This window comes from Castor canadensis, chromosome 14 (genome assembly GCF_047511655.1).
Source record: "Castor canadensis chromosome 14, mCasCan1.hap1v2, whole genome shotgun sequence".
NCBI classification, from domain to species: Eukaryota; Metazoa; Chordata; class Mammalia; order Rodentia; family Castoridae; genus Castor; species Castor canadensis.
This window is the reverse complement of record NC_133399.1, coordinates 41,627,968-41,647,019: the sequence shown is the minus strand read 5'-3', so window position 1 is coordinate 41,647,019 and position 19,052 is coordinate 41,627,968. Positions and strand designations below refer to the sequence as shown.

At 49.7% G+C, this 19,052-nt stretch overlaps 1 protein-coding gene across 1 annotated transcript in view; it reads left to right on the top strand.

The window, feature by feature from the left end:
- C3 (complement C3) overlaps positions 1-19,052 on the top strand; it is a 28,791-nt gene that overhangs the window by 5,448 nt on the left and 4,291 nt on the right. The window contains exons 13-33 of the mRNA XM_074054444.1: positions 204-410; positions 567-725; positions 1,132-1,261; positions 1,492-1,563; positions 1,718-1,918; positions 2,905-3,013; positions 3,265-3,350; positions 5,808-5,950; positions 6,039-6,251; positions 10,559-10,625; positions 10,718-10,804; positions 11,496-11,699; positions 12,314-12,389; positions 12,707-12,866; positions 13,841-13,939; positions 14,824-14,980; positions 15,268-15,431; positions 16,353-16,511; positions 16,609-16,668; positions 16,774-16,864; positions 17,095-17,146. Coding sequence (XP_073910545.1) covers positions 204-410; positions 567-725; positions 1,132-1,261; positions 1,492-1,563; positions 1,718-1,918; positions 2,905-3,013; positions 3,265-3,350; positions 5,808-5,950; positions 6,039-6,251; positions 10,559-10,625; positions 10,718-10,804; positions 11,496-11,699; positions 12,314-12,389; positions 12,707-12,866; positions 13,841-13,939; positions 14,824-14,980; positions 15,268-15,431; positions 16,353-16,511; positions 16,609-16,668; positions 16,774-16,864; positions 17,095-17,146 — 2,696 coding nt within the window. The remainder of the gene's footprint in view (positions 1-203; positions 411-566; positions 726-1,131; positions 1,262-1,491; positions 1,564-1,717; positions 1,919-2,904; positions 3,014-3,264; positions 3,351-5,807; positions 5,951-6,038; positions 6,252-10,558; positions 10,626-10,717; positions 10,805-11,495; positions 11,700-12,313; positions 12,390-12,706; positions 12,867-13,840; positions 13,940-14,823; positions 14,981-15,267; positions 15,432-16,352; positions 16,512-16,608; positions 16,669-16,773; positions 16,865-17,094; positions 17,147-19,052) is intronic.

The window sequence follows — 19,052 nt, the reverse complement described above, 5'->3', positions numbered from 1 at the left end:
GGCTTCAGGTTTGCAAAGCAGCTGCTCTACCGCTTGAGCCACACCTCCAGTCCATTTTGTTCTGGTTATTTTGGAGATGAGTCTCACAAACTATTTCCCAGTCTGCCCTCAAACCTCAATCCTCCCAATCTCAGCCTCCCAAGCAGGTGTGAGCCACCAGCACTGAACCCCAGCCTGATTCTTCTGTCACCCTGTTTGTGCAGGTCATGAACAAGGGGAAGCTGCTGAAGGCAGGTCGCCAAACTAGAGAGCCCGGCCAGGACCTGGTGGTCCTACCTTTGAGCATCACTTCGGATTTCATTCCTTCTTTCCGCCTGGTGGCTTATTACACGCTGATTGGTGCCAGCGGCCAGAGGGAGGTGGTGGCCGACTCTGTGTGGGTTGATGTGAAAGATTCTTGTGTGGGCACGGTGAGCATCCCTGGATCCTCCACAATCTGCCTCCTTTCCTTCCTTCCTCCCTCCCTCCCTCCACCTTTCTCTCCTTTCAGCCCAGCCTGGCCCTTCTCCTCCTCAGTGGCCCTAGGAGGGCTGACTTCTCCTTCCTGCTTTTCCAACCTCCCACAGCTGGTGGTAAAAGGTGGCGGGAAAGATGATCGGCAGCCTCTACCTGGGCAGCAGATGACCCTCAAGATAGAGGGTGACCGTGGGGCCCGCGTGGGGCTGGTGGCTGTGGACAAGGGCGTGTTTGTGCTGAACAAAAAGAATAAGCTGACTCAGAGTAAGGTATGAGCCTGCGTCTGTGAGTTTGAGTAATAAGATGGCAGAACTGAAGGGAAGGGGTTAGGTTGGGTTGAAAGCAGAGGTTGAAATAGATGTAGCCAGGGCTGGGGTGTGGGTCCATGGTACGTGAGCGGTCCTAAGTTCCCTCGTCAGCACCACAAAAAACAACCGGATGTAGACATGGGGGTGAGTGGAAGTTGAAGATGGACCAGTGGTCTGAATTTGGTTGGAGGGGTGGAGAGTAGGGTGGAAGATGAGGATGGAGCTGTGTTGGGTTGGGTGAGACTCAGTCGGAGGGGTGGAGGTGGGCTGGAGATGAGGAAGGAGTGGGGTGGTCTCTGTTGGGAATTGGAGGAGGCACTGCTCACCTGGCCTCTCCCCAGCCCTACCACTTCATCTCCACCTGCAGATTTGGGATGTGGTGGAGAAGGCAGACGTTGGCTGCACCCCTGGCAGTGGGCAGGACTATGCGGGTGTCTTCAAGGATGCAGGTCTGGCCTTCAAGACCAGCAAAGGCCTGCAGACCGCCCAGAGGGCAGGTGAGGACCTGGAGCAGACAGGACACACTTCCCTCTCCAGACACTAGTAACAGGGTCTGAAACTGGGGCCCCTGGGTTCAAGTCCCACCTCCACAGGAATCACAGGCATATCCCTGCTGTATGAGCCTCAGTTTCTTCATCTGGGAAATGGGCACAACCACACCTGACCTCAAAGCCATTGGGAGGGGTGCCCCATGGACCATCTTGTTCTTGGTCCCCTTTTCCCTCAGAAACCGAGTGCTCAAAGCCAGCCGCCCGCCGCCGCCGCTCTGTGCAGCTCATGGAGAAGAGGATGGACAAAGGTGGGAGTCCACTGCCCTGGCCCCACCGGCCACCCTTAGAGGACCCCCGTCTGGCCTTTTTAGAATCCACAGGCAGGAGGGGAGGGCTGGCTGGGGAAGTTCTCCTGTCTGGTGGCGCCCGGGCTGAGGCTGATGCGGGGTCTGCGCTCCACAGTTGGTCAGTACAAGAGCAAGGAGCTGCGGAAGTGCTGCGAGGACGGTATGCGTGACAACCCGATGCGGTTCACCTGCCAGCGCCGAGCTCGCTTCATCTCCCAGGGGGAGGCGTGCGTGAAGGCCTTCATGGACTGCTGCACCTACCTCGCCCAACTGCGCGAGCAGCACCGGCGCGAGGGCAAGCTGGGCCTGGCCAGGAGTGAGTCTCACTTGGGGGGTGACAGTGGGGGAGGGGAAGGGCACACCTGTCAATACGTGGAGAATGGGGGGGCACCTGTGTGATGGGAAGAATGCCCTTGCCAGTGGGGGTAAGAACCCCGTGTGGGGGAGATGCAGACCCCATGAGGCACAGAATATGGGTGGATTTCAGCATCTATAGAATCCCACTTGGTGGGTAGGAGCCAGAAGTTAAATTAAAATGTCTGAGGAAGGAAGAGCCAGGGTAGAACCTTCGTCCAGCCCAACTTTTTTTTTTTTTTTTTTTTGGTGGTACTGGTGTTTGAACTCAGAGCCTTGCGCTCTACCACTAAAGCCATGCCCCTTTTTAGCTGTAGCTATTTTTCAGATAGGCTCTCACATTTTTGCCCAGGGCTGGCCTTGGACTATGAACCTCCTACCTACATCCTCCCATCTACCTGGGACCATAAGTGCACACCACAATGCCCAGATTATTAGTTGTGATGGCCTCTTATTAATTTTTTGCCTAGGCTGACCTCTAACCGGGATCCTCCTGATCTCCACTTCCTAGGTAGCTGGAATTACAGGTGTGAGTCACTACACCTGTTGTCGAACTAGCTTTTAAAGACCACCAGAGGGTGGTCTCCACCAGGTGTGCAAGCACTTTGAACTTACCTGGTGGTATTCAGGATGTACAGATCCTCACACACCGCAGGCATGATGACAAGGGGCCTTGATCCTCATAAAGAGAGGCCTGTGCAAATACTTTCATTTCTTTGAAAATCAGAGGAAGGAAATTGAATAACCCAGCTTGGATTATATTCACCTTTACACCAACACATTTATAAACTATAACTTTCATTTTTTAATGGAGAAAAGTCTCCAAAGTGTAACATGCCTGGAGTTCATAAAATGCCATTACACAATCTGGATATGTGTCCTCCAGGACCGAGATAGCATATGAGGGAAAAGTAGCTCTCTTCCCAACCAGATCTCCCCCACCCTCAGGTGAGCTGGATGAGGACATCATTCCAGAAGAAGACATCATATCTAGGAGCCAGTTTCCAGAAAGCTGGCTGTGGACCATAGAAGAACTGAAAGAACCAGAGAAGAATGGGTACAGTGGGGGCGGGGTCCCCCCGCTTCATGCTCCCACCCGAGGCCTGCTAGCAACACCCCAGACCCACTATTTCATTTGCATGCACCTGCAACTTCCGGTGTCCTCTAAGTCACCGTGGAGCCCTGCAGCCCAAGGGAGAAGCTGGGCTACGCATGTGCACACCCCCAGACCCCTGCAGCCTGTCCCTTGGTCCCTCCCCACCTGTGCTAGAAGTCTCCTCCTAATGCCCCGACCCCTTCTCCACCCAGAATCTCCACGAAGATCATGAACATCTTTCTGAAAGACAGCATCACCACGTGGGAGATCCTGGCTGTGAGCTTGTCAGACAAGAAAGGTGAGAAACTCAGCAGATGATCCCAACACAGCGCATGGCGTACTTCATGACAGCTTCCTCTCTGACCCTGGCTCTTGGAGAGGTATCCAAGGCTAGACCATGAGGGACGTAATTTCCCAAAGCAGAGCTTTTTAAAATTTATAGCACACACACACACAGTTACAGTGCCTCCCACTATCAAGAGCTCCCTTTAGAGTGAAGTGGCCTGTGTGTTACAATCTGTGAACCTACATTGACACAATATTGCCCAGAGTTTATAGCTTACAGTAGGGCTCTCTCTTGGTGTCAGAGGGTTTATGGATCTGAACCAAAATACAACAACATGAATCCAAGCTTTTTGGCAGGCTCTTAAATTGTATGCCACAGAGCTGGGCATGGTGACACACCTGTAACCCCAGCACTCAGGAAGCTGAGGCAGGAGAATCTTGAGTTACAGGCCAGCCTGGGCTACAGGGATAAAAAAACAGTCTCCAATTAAAAAAAAAGAGTATGTCTGAGAACAGGGCCTCAAACTCCTTTCCCTGCCACCAGCCTGCCACAGGCTGCCCATAGTTGATCAGGGTTAAGCTATTCACACAGAATAACTCACACACACACAAAAACCTTTGAAGGAGCAATGTCGACACGAGACTGGGCAGAGTGATTAAGAAAAGATGAAAGAGGAAACAGGATTGTAACATGGGCGGTCAGGGGTGAAACATGAGAAAAAGGAAGCCGGGCGTGGTCCCATCGTGTGTACCTGTGCCCCTGCCACCAGCATCCTGACGTGAGGCCCCAACCAGCCCTGGTTAAATGGTGAACGGCTTGTGGCTGGGCCAGGAGAAGGGGCAGGAGGCTGAGGTGCTGTACTCCAGCCTAGAATTTAAGGGCACGCTTAACGATGATGAGTCATCTTTATAGGAGATGTTTTAATGAAATATTGAAAAATCAAAGGGGACACAAAATATCCATGATGCAGAAATAGAAATCAGAAGCCAAACACAGTACTTCATGCCTGTAATCCCAGCACTTGGCAGATTAGAAAATTGCAAATTCAAGGCCCACTTGGGCTACACAGAGGGATTGTGTCTGAAAAAAAAAGAAACAAAAATAAAAAAATAGTGCTGTGCCATGCCCTAACCATGCTATATATAGTCTGTCATAATTGATAATGTTATATTATTTATACTTATGACCTACATCATATTCATATTTTTATCTTCTATTTATAATTTATATCATACTATAGTATAATGAAAGTTTATTAATATTATATTATTAACATAGTACAAGTATTATATAAATATTTAAATACATAAATTAAACCATTCCATTTATATATATAAATTATGACCTTGGGTAATACTATGTGATATAAATGATGTAATATTGGACAATATAAATCCTATCATTTATTATTTGTTATGTAGTTATGATTATAATGTTATAATTTAATAATTAAACTATCTTATATTAATTAATTAAATCACTTAATAGTAATGATATTATTATATTAATTATAATACATTTACTTAACCAAAAAAGATCATAACATTTTGTAGAAAGTTGCAAAACCACTTTTACACTACTGTTATAATAATTAATTTTTAATCTTAATCATTTATTAATATCTCAAAATTAGTAACGATGTATTTCACTTTTGTCTGCACTGTTTGCAAAATCTCGCGAGTATTTGATACTCCCGTGCAGTTCAGCAATGATACCAGATTTCCCTGGGAAAACGTGGGTCTGTATTTTGGGCATCCTGACATTCACTGTAGAAAGTGGCCTTCCTGTACCTGGCGTATTGCAAACATCCTAGAACATTTCCCAGTTACTGAATCAGGGACCTGTGGTGGCTCAAGTGGTAGAGTATTTGCTTTGCAATCACGAAACCCTGAGTTCAAACCCAGTCTCACCAAAAACCAGACAAAAAACCCCAGTGGTTGACTCAAACGTCATTTCTTTGCAAACTGAGATTTAATTCTTATAACCAAAAAAGTCACCCCTTTAAAATGTTGTGGTGAGGGCTGATTCGTGTGTGACAATGAGCATTAATTAGGTTTTTGAGCTTAAATCTGTGTTAGATTAAATAAATGTAAATAAAGGCAAATCACATGCAACAATCCAGTTCCCAGCTGCAGCTAGCCATGTTTTGAGTGCTCCACCATCCTGGGGGCTTGGGGTCACCCTGTGTGGGAGGCAGGGATGTATTTTGGAGACCCTGGAGTTCCACTTGCTGTGCTCTAAATACCCACCTATGAGTCAAATCACAGAGGCTGGAAATCATTAGGTAAAAATCTCATCTGGGATTGACCACGGGAGCCATGTTTCGTACATGGGCTTCTGCAAAGACAGGCCCAGCCTGGGACCGCTGGCATGGCTCTGGATAGGGTAGGCAGCACTTGAACCCAGAACCTGCCTTTGCCACCCTGCCCTTCCTCCGCCCTTGACCCTTGCTGTTCTGCCCCGCGGCAGGGATCTGTGTGGCAGACCCCTACGAGATCACGGTGATGCAGGACTTCTTCATCGACCTGCGGCTCCCCTATTCGGTGGTGCGCAATGAGCAGGTGGAGATCCGAGCCATCCTCTACAACTATCGTGAAAAGGACAGCCTCAAGGTGACCCGTGTGACAGAGGCAGGGAAGGGGGAGGGAAGGGAGGGTGGCCCTCAGTGCACACCTGCCCTGACCTCTCTCTCCCCGGCAGGTGAGGGTTGAACTGCTCCACAACCCAGCCTTCTGCAGCCTGGCCACCGCCAAGAAGCGCCACTACCAGACCGTGGTCATCCCGCCCAAGTCCTCGCTGCCCGTGCCTTATGTCATCGTGCCCTTGACTATCGGCCTGCAGGAGGTGGAGGTCAAGGCCGCGGTCTACAACCACTTCATCAGCGACGGTGTCAAGAAGACCCTGAAGGTCGTGGTGAGTCCTCCAGGCACCTGCTGCCTCTGTGCCTTCAGGGAAGGTCCCTGCTCTCCATGCTGTGACCCAGGCTCTGCGACACTGACAACCATCAGTGTCCTGGCTTAGGAAATGCAGAATTTCCAGAAATTTGGAAGCAGAGCCAGGATTAGAGCAAGACAAAGTGAGACCCCCTGGACCACAGAATTTTAGGGGAGGGGGGAGCAAAAACTGCAGCTCTGGAGATCAAAAATATAGCAGGGCTGGTGACTCACACCATTTTTTTTAGCAGTACTGTGATTGAACTCAGGGCCCGGGCTTGGCAGGCAGGTGCTCTGCTACTTGAGCCACATTCCCAGCCCTTTTCAGTTTTTGTTATTTTTCAAATAAATTCTTGTATTTTTGCCTGAGCTGGCCTCAGGCAGTGACCCTACTACCTATACTGCCTATGTAGCTGGGATCACAGGCATGTACCACCACAGTTTATTGGCTAAGATGAGGTCTTGCCAACTTTTTGCCACAGCTGGCCTAGAACTGTGGTTCTCCTGATCTCCTCCACTTATGTAGCTGGGATTACAGGCATGAACCTCAGCACCCAGCTTCAATCATGTTTGAATGCAATAATTTTTTACACCCTGATCACTGTTATTAAAGATTATCACCACAGAAAATTTGTGGTGCTGGGTTCCCATGATCCCATGCATGGTTAGGCAAGACATCTGCTATGAAGCTACATGCTGGGTCCATCAATTCTCTTTGTTCTGATGGTAAAATATATATAACATAAAAGTTTCCACCCTAGCCACATTTAAATGTGCAGTTTAGTGACATTAAATACTTTCATACTGCTGTGTCACCATCATTACCATCTATCTTCAGGACCCTTTTACTTTTGTGAAACCAGAACTCTCCATCCTTTCATGTGATATTTTAAGAAATCAAAATAAGGACTAGGAATGTAGCCAGTGGTAGAGTGTGTGCCTAGCATGGTAGTTTGATCCTGTTGGAAAAAATCTCTGGATTAATGAATAAGACTCAGGAGTCCGTCAGCAAGACGAATAGCTTTTCTTCTACAGAAGGGTGGGCAACTGACAAAGATCTGCTAAGCAAGCATATCAGGCAGGAACTCCACTCGGGGTTTATCCCTGATGCAACACTGTCCCTTCTATTGGTGGAAGTCAGGGCTCATAGTCTTTCTTGATTAACTATAGATGAGGTAAAGGGCAAGGTTAACATTTAACATTCTGGGAAGCCAAGAGTTAAGCAAGCATAACAGGGTGCTGCTTTGAAGTGGATTTACCTCGGTTGCTATTTCTTTGAAGGACAAGACAAGTTATTCCCCACAATCCCCAGCACCACACACACTCACACACACATACACACACACTCATACACACACTCACACACACTCATACACACACTCACACACACACACACACACACACACTCATACACACACTCGCACACACACACAGCAATATAAGGAAATCAAAATGAATGGTAAAAAGGGGCAGTTAGCAAAACATCAAAATTTTACATAGAAGCCAGGCATGGTTATGCACACCTATAATCTCAGCACTCAGAAGGCTGAGGCAGGAGGATCAGGAGTTCCAGGCCAGCCTAGACTTCATAGTGAGATTCTATTTAAAATAGAAACAGAATCCCATAGTGTCAAACCACACCATATGTGACACGCTAAGGCAAAAGGAAAAATGAACACTCAATATACATGTTTTTGTGTGTTTTTCCTCCAGTGCTGAATTTCTTTCAAAATGTTACAATAGTTAGAAAAAATACTGAAACATTAAAAAGAACGTATATTAAAACAGACACTGTTAATTTACATTGAAAGGCATTTCTACCTAACGCAGAATTTAGTGTTATTGTCGGGCTTTCATGGAACCCAAAACGGAAAGCAGCACTTGCAAGGCAGGTGCTCCATCATTTGAGCTCTATCACACCTTCAGTCCATTTTGTTTTGGTTATTTTGGAGATGGCACCTCCTGAACTATTTGCCTGAGATAGCCTCGAAGCTCAATCCTTCTGATCTCAGCCTCCCAGTAGCTAGGATTACAGGCATGAGCCATGGGCTCATGTAGTTTTTTCAGTTGCTTTAATGCTGTGTAATAAAGGGTTGAGGTGTGGCTCAGTGGTGAGTGCTGACCTAACACGTACAAGGTCCCAGCACCACGTGCACACACATCAATAAACCCACATGTTGAGAGAGGCACATGATTCCTTTTCCCTCAGGGACAGTAAGGCAGTGTGGGAGAAAGCACCAGCACTCTGGAGCCCACTTGGTGCAGCTCCCGACAGCCAAGGGATGCAAATCTTCCCTGCTCTGTAAGATTGATGAAATTGATCGTGGTGGGGTTCATACACCAAGGCAATTGGCAGCCTTACAATTCAGGGCTTGGATTGCAGGTTGCTAAACACTGGTGGGCAATTACTGGAGGAAACCAATGACCAAAGGAAAACCAGGCAAAGGGAGGCTGTGTCCTGGAAGGCAAAAGCAGCCGCTGTCCACCATGGAAGTTGCTCACACACTGATGAGGGCTTGGGTTGGACTTTCAACACTAATTAAATAGTGCCCCTATTTATTGAGCACCTGACACTGTGCTGGACACTTTGTGCCCATGCTTTTATTGTAGAGATGTTTGGGAGGCAATGGGTCTGTAGCCAGACCATCAGGTTCAAAGCCCAGCTCTTTTCTACTAGCTTTGTGACCTTGGCGAGTTCCTAACCCCTCTGGTACCCCAGTTTTGTCATCTTTAAAATGGAAGTGATAGCCAGGCATTGGTGGCTCATGCCTCTAATCTTAGCCACCCATCAGGCAGAGATCAGGAGGATGGAAGTTCAAAGCCAATCCAGGCAAATAGTTCAAGAGACCCTATCTTGGAAAAAAGACCCACACAAAACAGGGCTGGTGGAGCAACTCAAATAGTAGGGCACCTGTCTAGTAAGCATGAGGCCCTGAATTCAAACCCCAATGCCACCAAAAAGAAAATAAATGGAGTGATATTCCTCTCAGCAGAAATCAGGGAGACTGAAATCAGAAATCTGACTTCATGGGAAAACCTTTCTGCTCACAAGATAAACTTTTTTTTTTTTTGCAGGGCTGGGGGTAGAACCCAGGGCCTGTGCACTGCTAGCCAGGGCTCACCACTTATCTACACCCCCAGCCCCAGGATAAACTGGCCATCACTTGTTACTGAATTGAAGGACTTAGCAGCAATGCTCAGGGAGGGATTTCTTTTGTCATTTTGCTTTGTTTTGAGACAGGGTCTCACTATGTAGCCCATGCTAGCCTCAAACTTGCAGTCCTCCTGTCTGCCTCCTGAGTGCTGAGATGACAGGCATGGACCACCACATCTGGCTCCTATAAAGCAGATTTAGTTTCTGATGCATTTTCATATTCTTTAGTTATTCCCTTCACAGTAATACTTGAATTAAAACATAAGTTGTCCATATGAGCTTTTATTTAGACAGGGTCTCACTGTGTTGCCCAGGCTGGTCCCAAACTCCTGAATTCAGATGATGCTTGCCCTCAGCCTGCTGAGTAGCTGGAACAAGTGTGTGCCATGAGGCCTGGCAGGACTCACTTTTAAACTTAAATACAAGAAGTTTGAAAACATTAACACATAGCACAGGAGTGCTAATAGCTATGTTAGTCAGCTTTCCATCACTATAACAAAATACCTGAGACAATTAACTTATAAAGAAAAAAGTTCATTTTGACTAATGGTATTAGAGGTTCTAGCCCATAATCAGGCAGATCCACTGCTTTTAGACCTTTTGTAGGGGGGGTAGCACATCAGTGAAGCCACCAGGGTCCCACAGTTCACTTAGAGGACACGGCCCCAGTGACCTAAAGCCCTTCCACGAAGCCCGTCTCGTAAAGGTCCCATCACCTTCCAGCAGTGCCCCCTGGGGACTCAACCTTTAACACATGGACCTTTGGAGGATATTCCAAATGTAAACTATAGCAACAGCAGTACCAACCCTAGGCTGTGAGGACCAAATGAGTTAACCTGGGTAGTTTCTCAGTACTTAGGAAGATATTAAAAGGTTTTATTATTTCATTATTAATTTGCAATGTGATAAATTCCCACAGTAGCATAAGGTGGGTGTTTCTATTGTCTCCTCCTTGTGAGGAAGGAAACTGAGGCACAGAGAGGTTAAGTAACTGGCCTCCAGTGACACAGCTAAGAAGGTGGAGGAGATGCCATATCTCTGCTAGAGTCATCCTCAGAAAGGGTCCCTGATGGCTGTTTGTGTGTCTGTTGGTCCTTTTGTTCACCCAACTCCCCTCTCCCAACTCCGCATAGCCTGAAGGAATCAGAGTGAACAAAACAGTGGCCGTTCGCACGCTGGATCCAGAACACCTTGGCCAAGGTGAGGCAGTGGCAGGTGGCAGGTGAGGGTGTGGGGGACGCTGGGAAGGGGTGGGTGGGGCTGGTGCCATGAACAACTCACTTGCCCTGCAGAGGGAGTGCAGAGAGAGGATGTGCCACCAGCAGACCTCAGCGACCAAGTCCCAGACACCGATTCTGAGACCAAGATTCTCCTGCAAGGTGAGACGTCCTTAGCCCGACACAGGGGCCCAGAAAGGGGTTGGGTTCCATCCAATTCTGGGGGTCCTTAATCACAGCTCCCCCCTCCCCCAGCTCAGCATGAACAGCTCTCTCCAGTCAGCTTTATAGGAGTGTCCAGGAAGTATTCAGTTCAGCAAAGAGCTTTTGCTGATAAACAGGTTTAAATGAAAAGCCACATAGTTCAAGAGCAGAGATTGAGCAAATCATTGCCCAGGACAGAAGACTAGGATCACAAGGGACAAGAAGGAGACCTTGTAACCTGTGAACTGCGAGGTTTTGGGGCGAGAGCCCTGGTTTCCTCATCTATGATAGGGAGCGAGTTTCTACCTCCAAGGCGATTGTGGCGGTTAAATGAGGTACTACAGGCGTTCTCATTAAGCACGATATCAATATTCATGCCTAGACCTATTTCACTATCAATCCAGGGACCAGGTGACCCTGAGAAGTACAAGCCCGCTCCCCCGGCCTGCGTGCAGAGCCCCGTCCAGCCACGGACCACGCGGCCTCTCCACGCTGCCCCCTCCCCCAAGTCACATCCTCCCTGCTGCTACCTGTCCCTGAACTCTTGGCCCAGGCTGTTCAGAGGCGGGGGCCGCTGTGGACAGCCCAGAGCCTCCTCCCTGAGCATAGGGTCACCGGCTTAGCAAGGTTCTTTTCAACCGGGCTGCAGGGACCCCGGTGGCCCAGATTACAGAGGACGCTGTGGATGGGGAGCGCCTGAAGCATCTCATTGTGACCCCCTCGGGCTGCGGGGAACAGAACATGATCGGCATGACGCCCACCGTCATCGCTGTGCACTACCTGGACCAAACTGAGCAGTGGGAGAAGTTTGGCCTGGAGAAGCGGCAGGAGGCCCTGGAGCTCATTAAGAAAGGTGGCGGCGCCCAGCAGCTCTGGAGAGCTTGCACTCTTCCGGCTGCTTCTCCCAGGGCCCCGCCCCTCCGCACACTGCCCCGCCCCTCCCAGGGCCCCGCCTCTCCTCCCAGAGCCCCGCCCCTCCGCACACTGCCCGTCCTTCCTGGGAGACCTCTCCTCTCTCTGCATCCCCTCCCTTCCGAAAACTCCTCCCCTCCTCTGATTTGCGTGCCTTCCCAGAATGCCAAACCTGCCTGAGCCAGCTTCCCTCTCTGAACACCAGTTCCACCCCGCATAGCATCCTCCAGTCAGAGATTCCTCTCCAGTGAGGCCCCGCCCCCACTATCCCCCCCCCAATACACACACACACACCAGCTCTCTGGCCACTCCCTTCTCTGATTCTCTTAACCTCCTGGGAATCCCTTTTAACCCTGTAAAATCCCCTCTCTCCCCAGACATGGCTCTTCTCTACCCAGAGTTCCCATTCCCTCTCTGAATCCTTGTTCCACCCGCATAGCATCCTTGTTCCTTTTCTGTCTGGGCTCTTCCCCTCCCTGGCACCAGCCACCTGCAGCCCCCTCCGTTCAGACGGCCTCTTCCCGCTCTTTTGGTGATCCTCTCTCTTCCTGGCAGGGTACACCCAGCAGCTAGCCTTCAAACAACCCAGCTCGGCCTATGCTGCCTTCCTGAACCGCGCACCCAGCACCTGGTGAGTACAGATGATCACCTTGCCTGGCACCCACCTGGCACCTGCCTGAACAGGTCCGGGATCCAAGCCAGGGTGGTCTATCCAGCCTGGCCCAAACAGCCCGGTGTGACTCAGCCCTGCACAGTCAGCATAGGCTGGCTGAGTGACCTGGGGACAGTCAAGCATCACTAAGCACCGACTTTCCTGCAATTCTGGGTCCTGGCTAGGGAAACTGGGCAAACCTAGCTAGCTCCGCCCCCCTCTGCTCATTGGCTGGCTGGGATGGCAGTCTCTGGATCCCAGAGCCAATTGGCTTATGCTCTTTATCCACCCCCCAGGCTGACAGCCTATGTGGTCAAGGTCTTCTCTCTGGCGGTCAACCTCATTGCCATCGACTCCCAAGTCCTCTGTGGGGCTGTTAAATGGCTGATCTTGGAGAAGCAGAAGCCCGACGGAGTCTTCCAAGAGGATGGGCCCGTGATACATCAAGAAATGATTGTAAGAGGCTGTAGGGCTCAGGGTTGAATGGAGGAGGAAATACCTGAGCATCACAGGATGGACAGAAGGATTCCTCCCCACCTGCCCACTGCCCAGCGCACTTGGCGAAGGTGGAGGTGGGGGACAGGGACATAAATGGCACTCCAACGTTGCAAAACCCAGAGACCTGCAGAGCCCACTGTCAAATGAAAGTGCATGACATCTTGTTCAGAAATAAGAATTTCAGGAGACCTGCCTGGGAGTCCCTTCCCATGTCCAATTTATCGCTGACTCCTGCACCATCTGCTGCCTGGAGGAGGATGCTCCTCACTGTTCCATCTCCCCGCCGGCACCACCAGCCCCTGGTCCAAATACCTCCCCTCCCTCATCTGGAGACCCTCCGAAAACCCTGCAAACAAGTCACCTCCTGTCATTGTCCCCCTGGGCTCTCCAACCCTTGTTGGCTCTCAGGCATTCACTGCAGCTGGAGCAGCCAGGGGATTTTTCTAAATCTGATAAGATCCCTCCTTAGGAAGTCCTGGGGCTCCCCGTGGCTCTTTAGATAGCATGGGACTGGAATTACAGGTGTGAACTATCACGCCCAGACCTTAAGTGCATTTTTACTTCTAATATTTTCCATTTACCATGGGTTTTTCAGGATGTAGCCCTGTTGTAAGCCAAGGGGTAGCTGGTTGGTCCAGTTCCATCTTTTTTTTTTTTTGTCAGACAGAACACCCCATGTGGACTGAGGCCAGTGTCTGCTTCAAACACACTATTGTACCTACAGCCAGGACAGTGGGCTTCCCTCCACTGACCTCTGCAGAACAAAAAAAATGATTGAATGAGTTCATACCAAAGACTTTGACCTTCCTGGGGGAGGGGAGCACCAGGAGGGGACCAGACCTGTCGAGATTCACTGATTCTGCAGGGAGCTTGATTGAACGCCATGTGTGGACTTGTGGTGACTCCATTCTGCTTTCTGCACCCCAACACAGGGTGGCTACCGGAATGCCAAGGAAGCTGATGTGTCCCTCACCGCCTTCGTCCTCATCGCCCTTCAGGAAGCTAAAGATATTTGCGAGGGGCAGGTCAACGTAAGTGTCTTCCAACCCTCTTCCTCACACCCTAACTGAGGGGGGAGGTTGTTTTGGGAGATCTCCAGCCCTCCCACTTACTTACTACTCAGGTGGTCTTAGAAAAATACTGCATCTCTCCGAGAATCTGTTGTTATCATGGAGGACTGTGTGAGGTTAAGTAAGTGTAGATATGATAGACACATACAGTGAGTGATTGACAGCAGCGCTGACATAGTGGAGGAGGAGGGAGAGGAGAGGGCTAACAGGTATTCAAGGTGATGGACTGAGTCTGGCTTCTACTAGCTGTGCCTGTCTATTTGGAGCAGGTCTGGGGTTTGTTTGTTTTACTTTTTTCTTTTTCTTCCTTTTTTTTTCTCTTTGTGGTACTGGGGATTGGACTCAGAATTTCTGCCGCTTCAGCCACACCCCCAGTCTTTGTAGTTTTTTTAGTTTGTTTTTCAGATAGGGTTTTGCATTTTTGCTGGGGTCAGCGTCTGACTATGATCCTCCTATGTCCATTGCCTGAGTAGCTGGGATCACAGACATGCACTACCTGGCTTGGAGCATCTTTTGCCAATACTTTGCTCAGTAATGTCACGTTGGAAGCTTGAAAATGGCCCTGGTGGGAGTATTTACACCATCATAATTGGCAATCATTGCCCCCCACCTACACATTTAGCACACATTACTGGATATACAGACTGCACCAGGTAAGGGCAGGTATTTGGTAACAAGGCAGCCAGCTCAAAGTGGCTGAGATGTCTATGAAACTAGACAGCTCAAGTCAGAGAGATCCCAAAGATAGACACCATCCTGGAGCCCCAGATGTTGTGTTTTCATGATCCTGACCAGCTATGAATGTCAGCGATGCCTGCCTGACTGGCACCCCTGTCCTTTCTCAGAGCCTAGGAGGCAGCATCACCAAAGCAGGAGACTACCTTGCGAACAGTTACATGAACCTGCAGAGGCCGTACACTGTGGCCATTGCCGGCTATGCCCTGGCACAGATGGGCAAGCTGGAGGGCCCCCTCCAAAATAAGTTTCTAAACACGGCCAAAGGTGAGGGGGCAGTCAAAGGGGGTGGGTGAATGCCTCGCTGGGGTTTAAGGAAGGCCATCCTGAACTCAGATGCATGGCTCTTAGCTGATGGCAATGGTGGCTCTAAGGTGACCCAGATCTTCATTACAAACCACACAAGAAGATTCATCTGTATCACTCATCCAAATGAAAGAGGGAGGGCTCCTGAAAGAGGACAGTGGTGACAGACTCCCCGAGGCCTAGCTGTGTCTTTCTGGGTGAGCCCAGGCTCACAGGTGCTGAGAGCGGGTCTGGGGTGTCCTTCACAGATCGGAACCGCTGGGAGGAGCCGGGTCATCAGCTTTACAATGTGGAGGCGACATCCTATGGCCTCCTGGCCCTGCTGCAGCTCAAAGACTTTGACAGTGTGCCTCCCGTCGTGCGCTGGCTCAATGAGCAGAGATACTATGGTGGCGGCTATGGCTCCACCCAGGCAAGTGGCACCTGCAGCTCTGTGTCCTTAACCTGCCACTACCTCCCAAGGATGACACTGAGACCTGGACAGGCAGCTCTTCTGTCCCACAAACCACGGGGACTGGAGAGAAGCTGAGGAAAATTCTAGACTGTGTCCTGCTGCTCCAAGCTTCATTCTAAGCCTGCTGGCTCCCTCCCCATGTCCAGGCTGTATTCTCAGGTCCCAGGTTCAAGTGATCCCCCTCTCCCCTTGGCAGGTTCTAGACCACATTCCCAGTCCCACCAGGCTCCCAGTGTCCCCCTGTCTCACAGGTAACTTCAAGAGCAGGTACCCAGTTACCCTAGGGCACGTCCGAACCTCTCTCCCCCAGTGCTTCTGGACTATGGTTTCAGTAACTTCACCCTCCAGCCTGTCCCCCTTTCTTTCTGGTGGCCACCCAACCCTACTCTCAGTGTCACATTCAATATTACTTTTGGATTCGGTGCCTCTAGGCTCCAATTTTATTCTTTTTCTTTTTTCCTGAGAGGGTTCTAGACACAGATCTGAGTCCCTATCTGGTCTCCTCTGGATGGGTCCAAACCACATGATCAGGGGTTCTGGACCTTCAATCTTGTTCCTGGGTTTGCTGATGGATCCTAGACATGCTCCCAGCATCTCCAAGTCCTGGCCAAATCTTTCTGTCCCATGGAAAGTTCTAGAATGGGTACTCAGTGTCTAATAACCTCCAATCTTACCTTCACATTGTTTGGTGGGCTCCAGGCCACAGACTTATTGTCATTGGCCTCTCTCAGTCAGGTTCCAGGACACGTGCTCAGTGTCCAGCACCCCAAACTTAACCTTGCACTCTCTGGCGGGTTCTAGGCATGGTTTAACATCCTACACCGGACCCATACCTCTTCCTCCATTGATCCTAACCACTTTCTCTCCCATGGGTTCTAGGCCACCTTCATGGTGTACCAAGCCTTGGCCCAATACCAAACAGACGTCCCTGACCACAAGGACTTGAACATGGAGGTGGCCATCAACTTGCCCAGCCGCAGCTCCCTGGTCAAATTTCGCCTTCTCTGGGAATCTGGTAAACTCCTGCGGTCAGAAGAGGTACAGCCACACCTCCTGTTGTCACTGGCCCTCACCCCAGAGTCAGGGGAGGGCTTGCCTTCTCCTAACACCTCTCCTCTCTCCACACTCTCTGCAGACCAAGCAAAATGAGGGCTTCTTGTTAACAGCTAAAGGGAAAGGCCAAGGTACCCTCTCGGTAAGGAAGGGGACCCCACCTGCCTGGCCCTGGAGGGACCCTCTTTTCCCTGTCCTCAGCCATCCCACATCCCACGGGACTTTGTCCCCCCTTCCATCTTCCCAGGTGGTGACCATGTACCATGCCAAAGTCAAAGGCAAAGTCACCTGCAAGAAATTTGACCTGAGGGTCACCATAAGACCAGCCCCTGAAACAGGTAAAAGGAAAAAAGACCCTTTATGTCACTGCCCCGCACACCTAACCTAATGTGTGACCCATTCCTGAATCAGGACTCGAGACACCCTCTCCTCTCTTTCTGTCTTACGGGGCTGGGGCCAGGGCTGAAGTGATAGTGCATCTGTCTCTCCAGCATAAGGCCCTGAGTTCAAGTCCCCTTAGTACCACTCACCCCCCATAATCTTATCTTTCTGTCTTCTGTCTTTCTAGTAAAAAAGCCCCAGGATGCCAAGAGCTCTATGGTCCTGGATATCTGCACGAGGTAAGAAGCGGAGTCACTGGAGCTCATCTTCGTCATCCCTCTGCCTTTAGGAAGACTTCCTTTTTTCTTTGCAGTGCTGGGGACAGACCTTAGCAAGCACTGTACCACCACGCTACACTCCCAACCCCAAAGCCACCATAATAACCAATGAGGAAATCAAGTAATTCCATGACCTTTAAGGTATTCTATCACAACATTAAAAACTATCCTATTGCCAGTTATGAAACCATAGGGAAGGCTGGGAGGGCTGCTCAGTGGTAGAGCATGCCCTGGGCTGCATCCCCAGCACTTCAGAAAAGGTAGAGGGAAATGAAAAATAGGATTTGAATATGCCATAATTTAAAGCAGCAGGACACTGAGAATCAAAGTGGTTTTGCTTTGTTTTTTCCTTTGTAAAATTCTATGGAAAGCCGGGTGCCACTGGCTCACTACTGTAATCCTAGCTACTCAGGCGGCAGAGATCAGGAGGATCACAGTTCAAAGCCAACCAGGGAAATAGTTTGTGAGACCCTATCTCAAAAAAAACCCATCACAAAAAAGGGCTGGTGAAGTGGCTCAAGTGGTAGAGTGCCTGCCTAGCAAGCATGAGGCCCTGAGTTCAAACCCCAGTGCCACCAAAAAAAAAAAAAAAAAATGTGGAGAACGTCCAAATCTAACTTACATTACAAATTCTAACTTATAACTTATGTATGACTAAACAACTTTTCTCTGCCACAGTGATTGTCATGCCCCATCCTAAGCTGGGATCAGTGTCCAACATTTCATCCTTGCCGCTTTCAGTGTCATGAAATCTCTTTGAGAGCTCTTTCCATGCAAAGCTTATTTTCCTGCTTCTTCTGGGACATCTTTGTTCCCACCACCCTGCTTCTCCACACAGAGGAGAGTGTCTTCACGAAGCTCCTGTGCTCACATCTCTCAGACAGAAGCAGGGCCCACGTTCCCACTACAACCCCACTGAGTTCTGCATGAGCTCACCTCCCACACGACCATCTGTCATTTCTTTGCTGCATGTTTCTTGGCCAGTTCCCTGTTTCAATGATCCATTTTTGTAAAGTGTCGCTGAGAGATAAGGACATAACACAACAACAAGCTGTGCAACTTCAATAATGGACGCAGCAGTGAACTTCAAAAGCAGTGATGTGATTGGTCATTGTGACGCTTACCTGTTATTTACATATTGATGTGTGTTGAGGAGCTAGCCCTAAGCCCTTAAGCTTGCTGGTCAGGCACTCTACCACGTGAGCCATGCCTCCAGCCCTTTTGCTCTGGTTATTTTGGAGATAGGGTCTTGCTTTTTGCCCAGGACAGCCCATGATCCTCTATTTATGCTTCCCACCATCACTGGATGGCAGGTGCACACCACCACGCCCAGCCTTTTGCCACTGAAATGGAGTCTCACAATTGATTTTTGCCCAGGCTGGCCTTGAACTGCAATCTTCCCGATCTCAGCCTCCCATGTAGCTTGGGATGACAGTCACACACCAAGTAGCTTGGGATGACCAGTGCCAGCACTTCCAGCTATTAGTTGAGATGGGGTCTGGCAACTGTTTTGCTCAGGCTGGCCTGGAACTGTAATCCTCTCTATCTCAGCTTCACAAGTAGCTAGGATTATAGACATGAGCCTCCGGCCCCAGCTTAGCAACAAAATTTGTACTATGTGCAATTACGATTACTACACCAGGGTACTCGAATTTGCACCATTCCTTGGGGAACTGGCGTTAATTCACTGAATCATGGCAGTGGAATGACACAAAGTAAGGACTGCTGCACTCTCATCTTTATTTTGTGCAAGAACTGAGGCACAGGGGTCAGGTAACTCGTCCAATGTTATGCAGAGGTGGGGTTTGCGCTGTCTTTTAGGGGGGCCACATACTGGGCACGGAACCCAGGGCTTTGAGCATGCTAA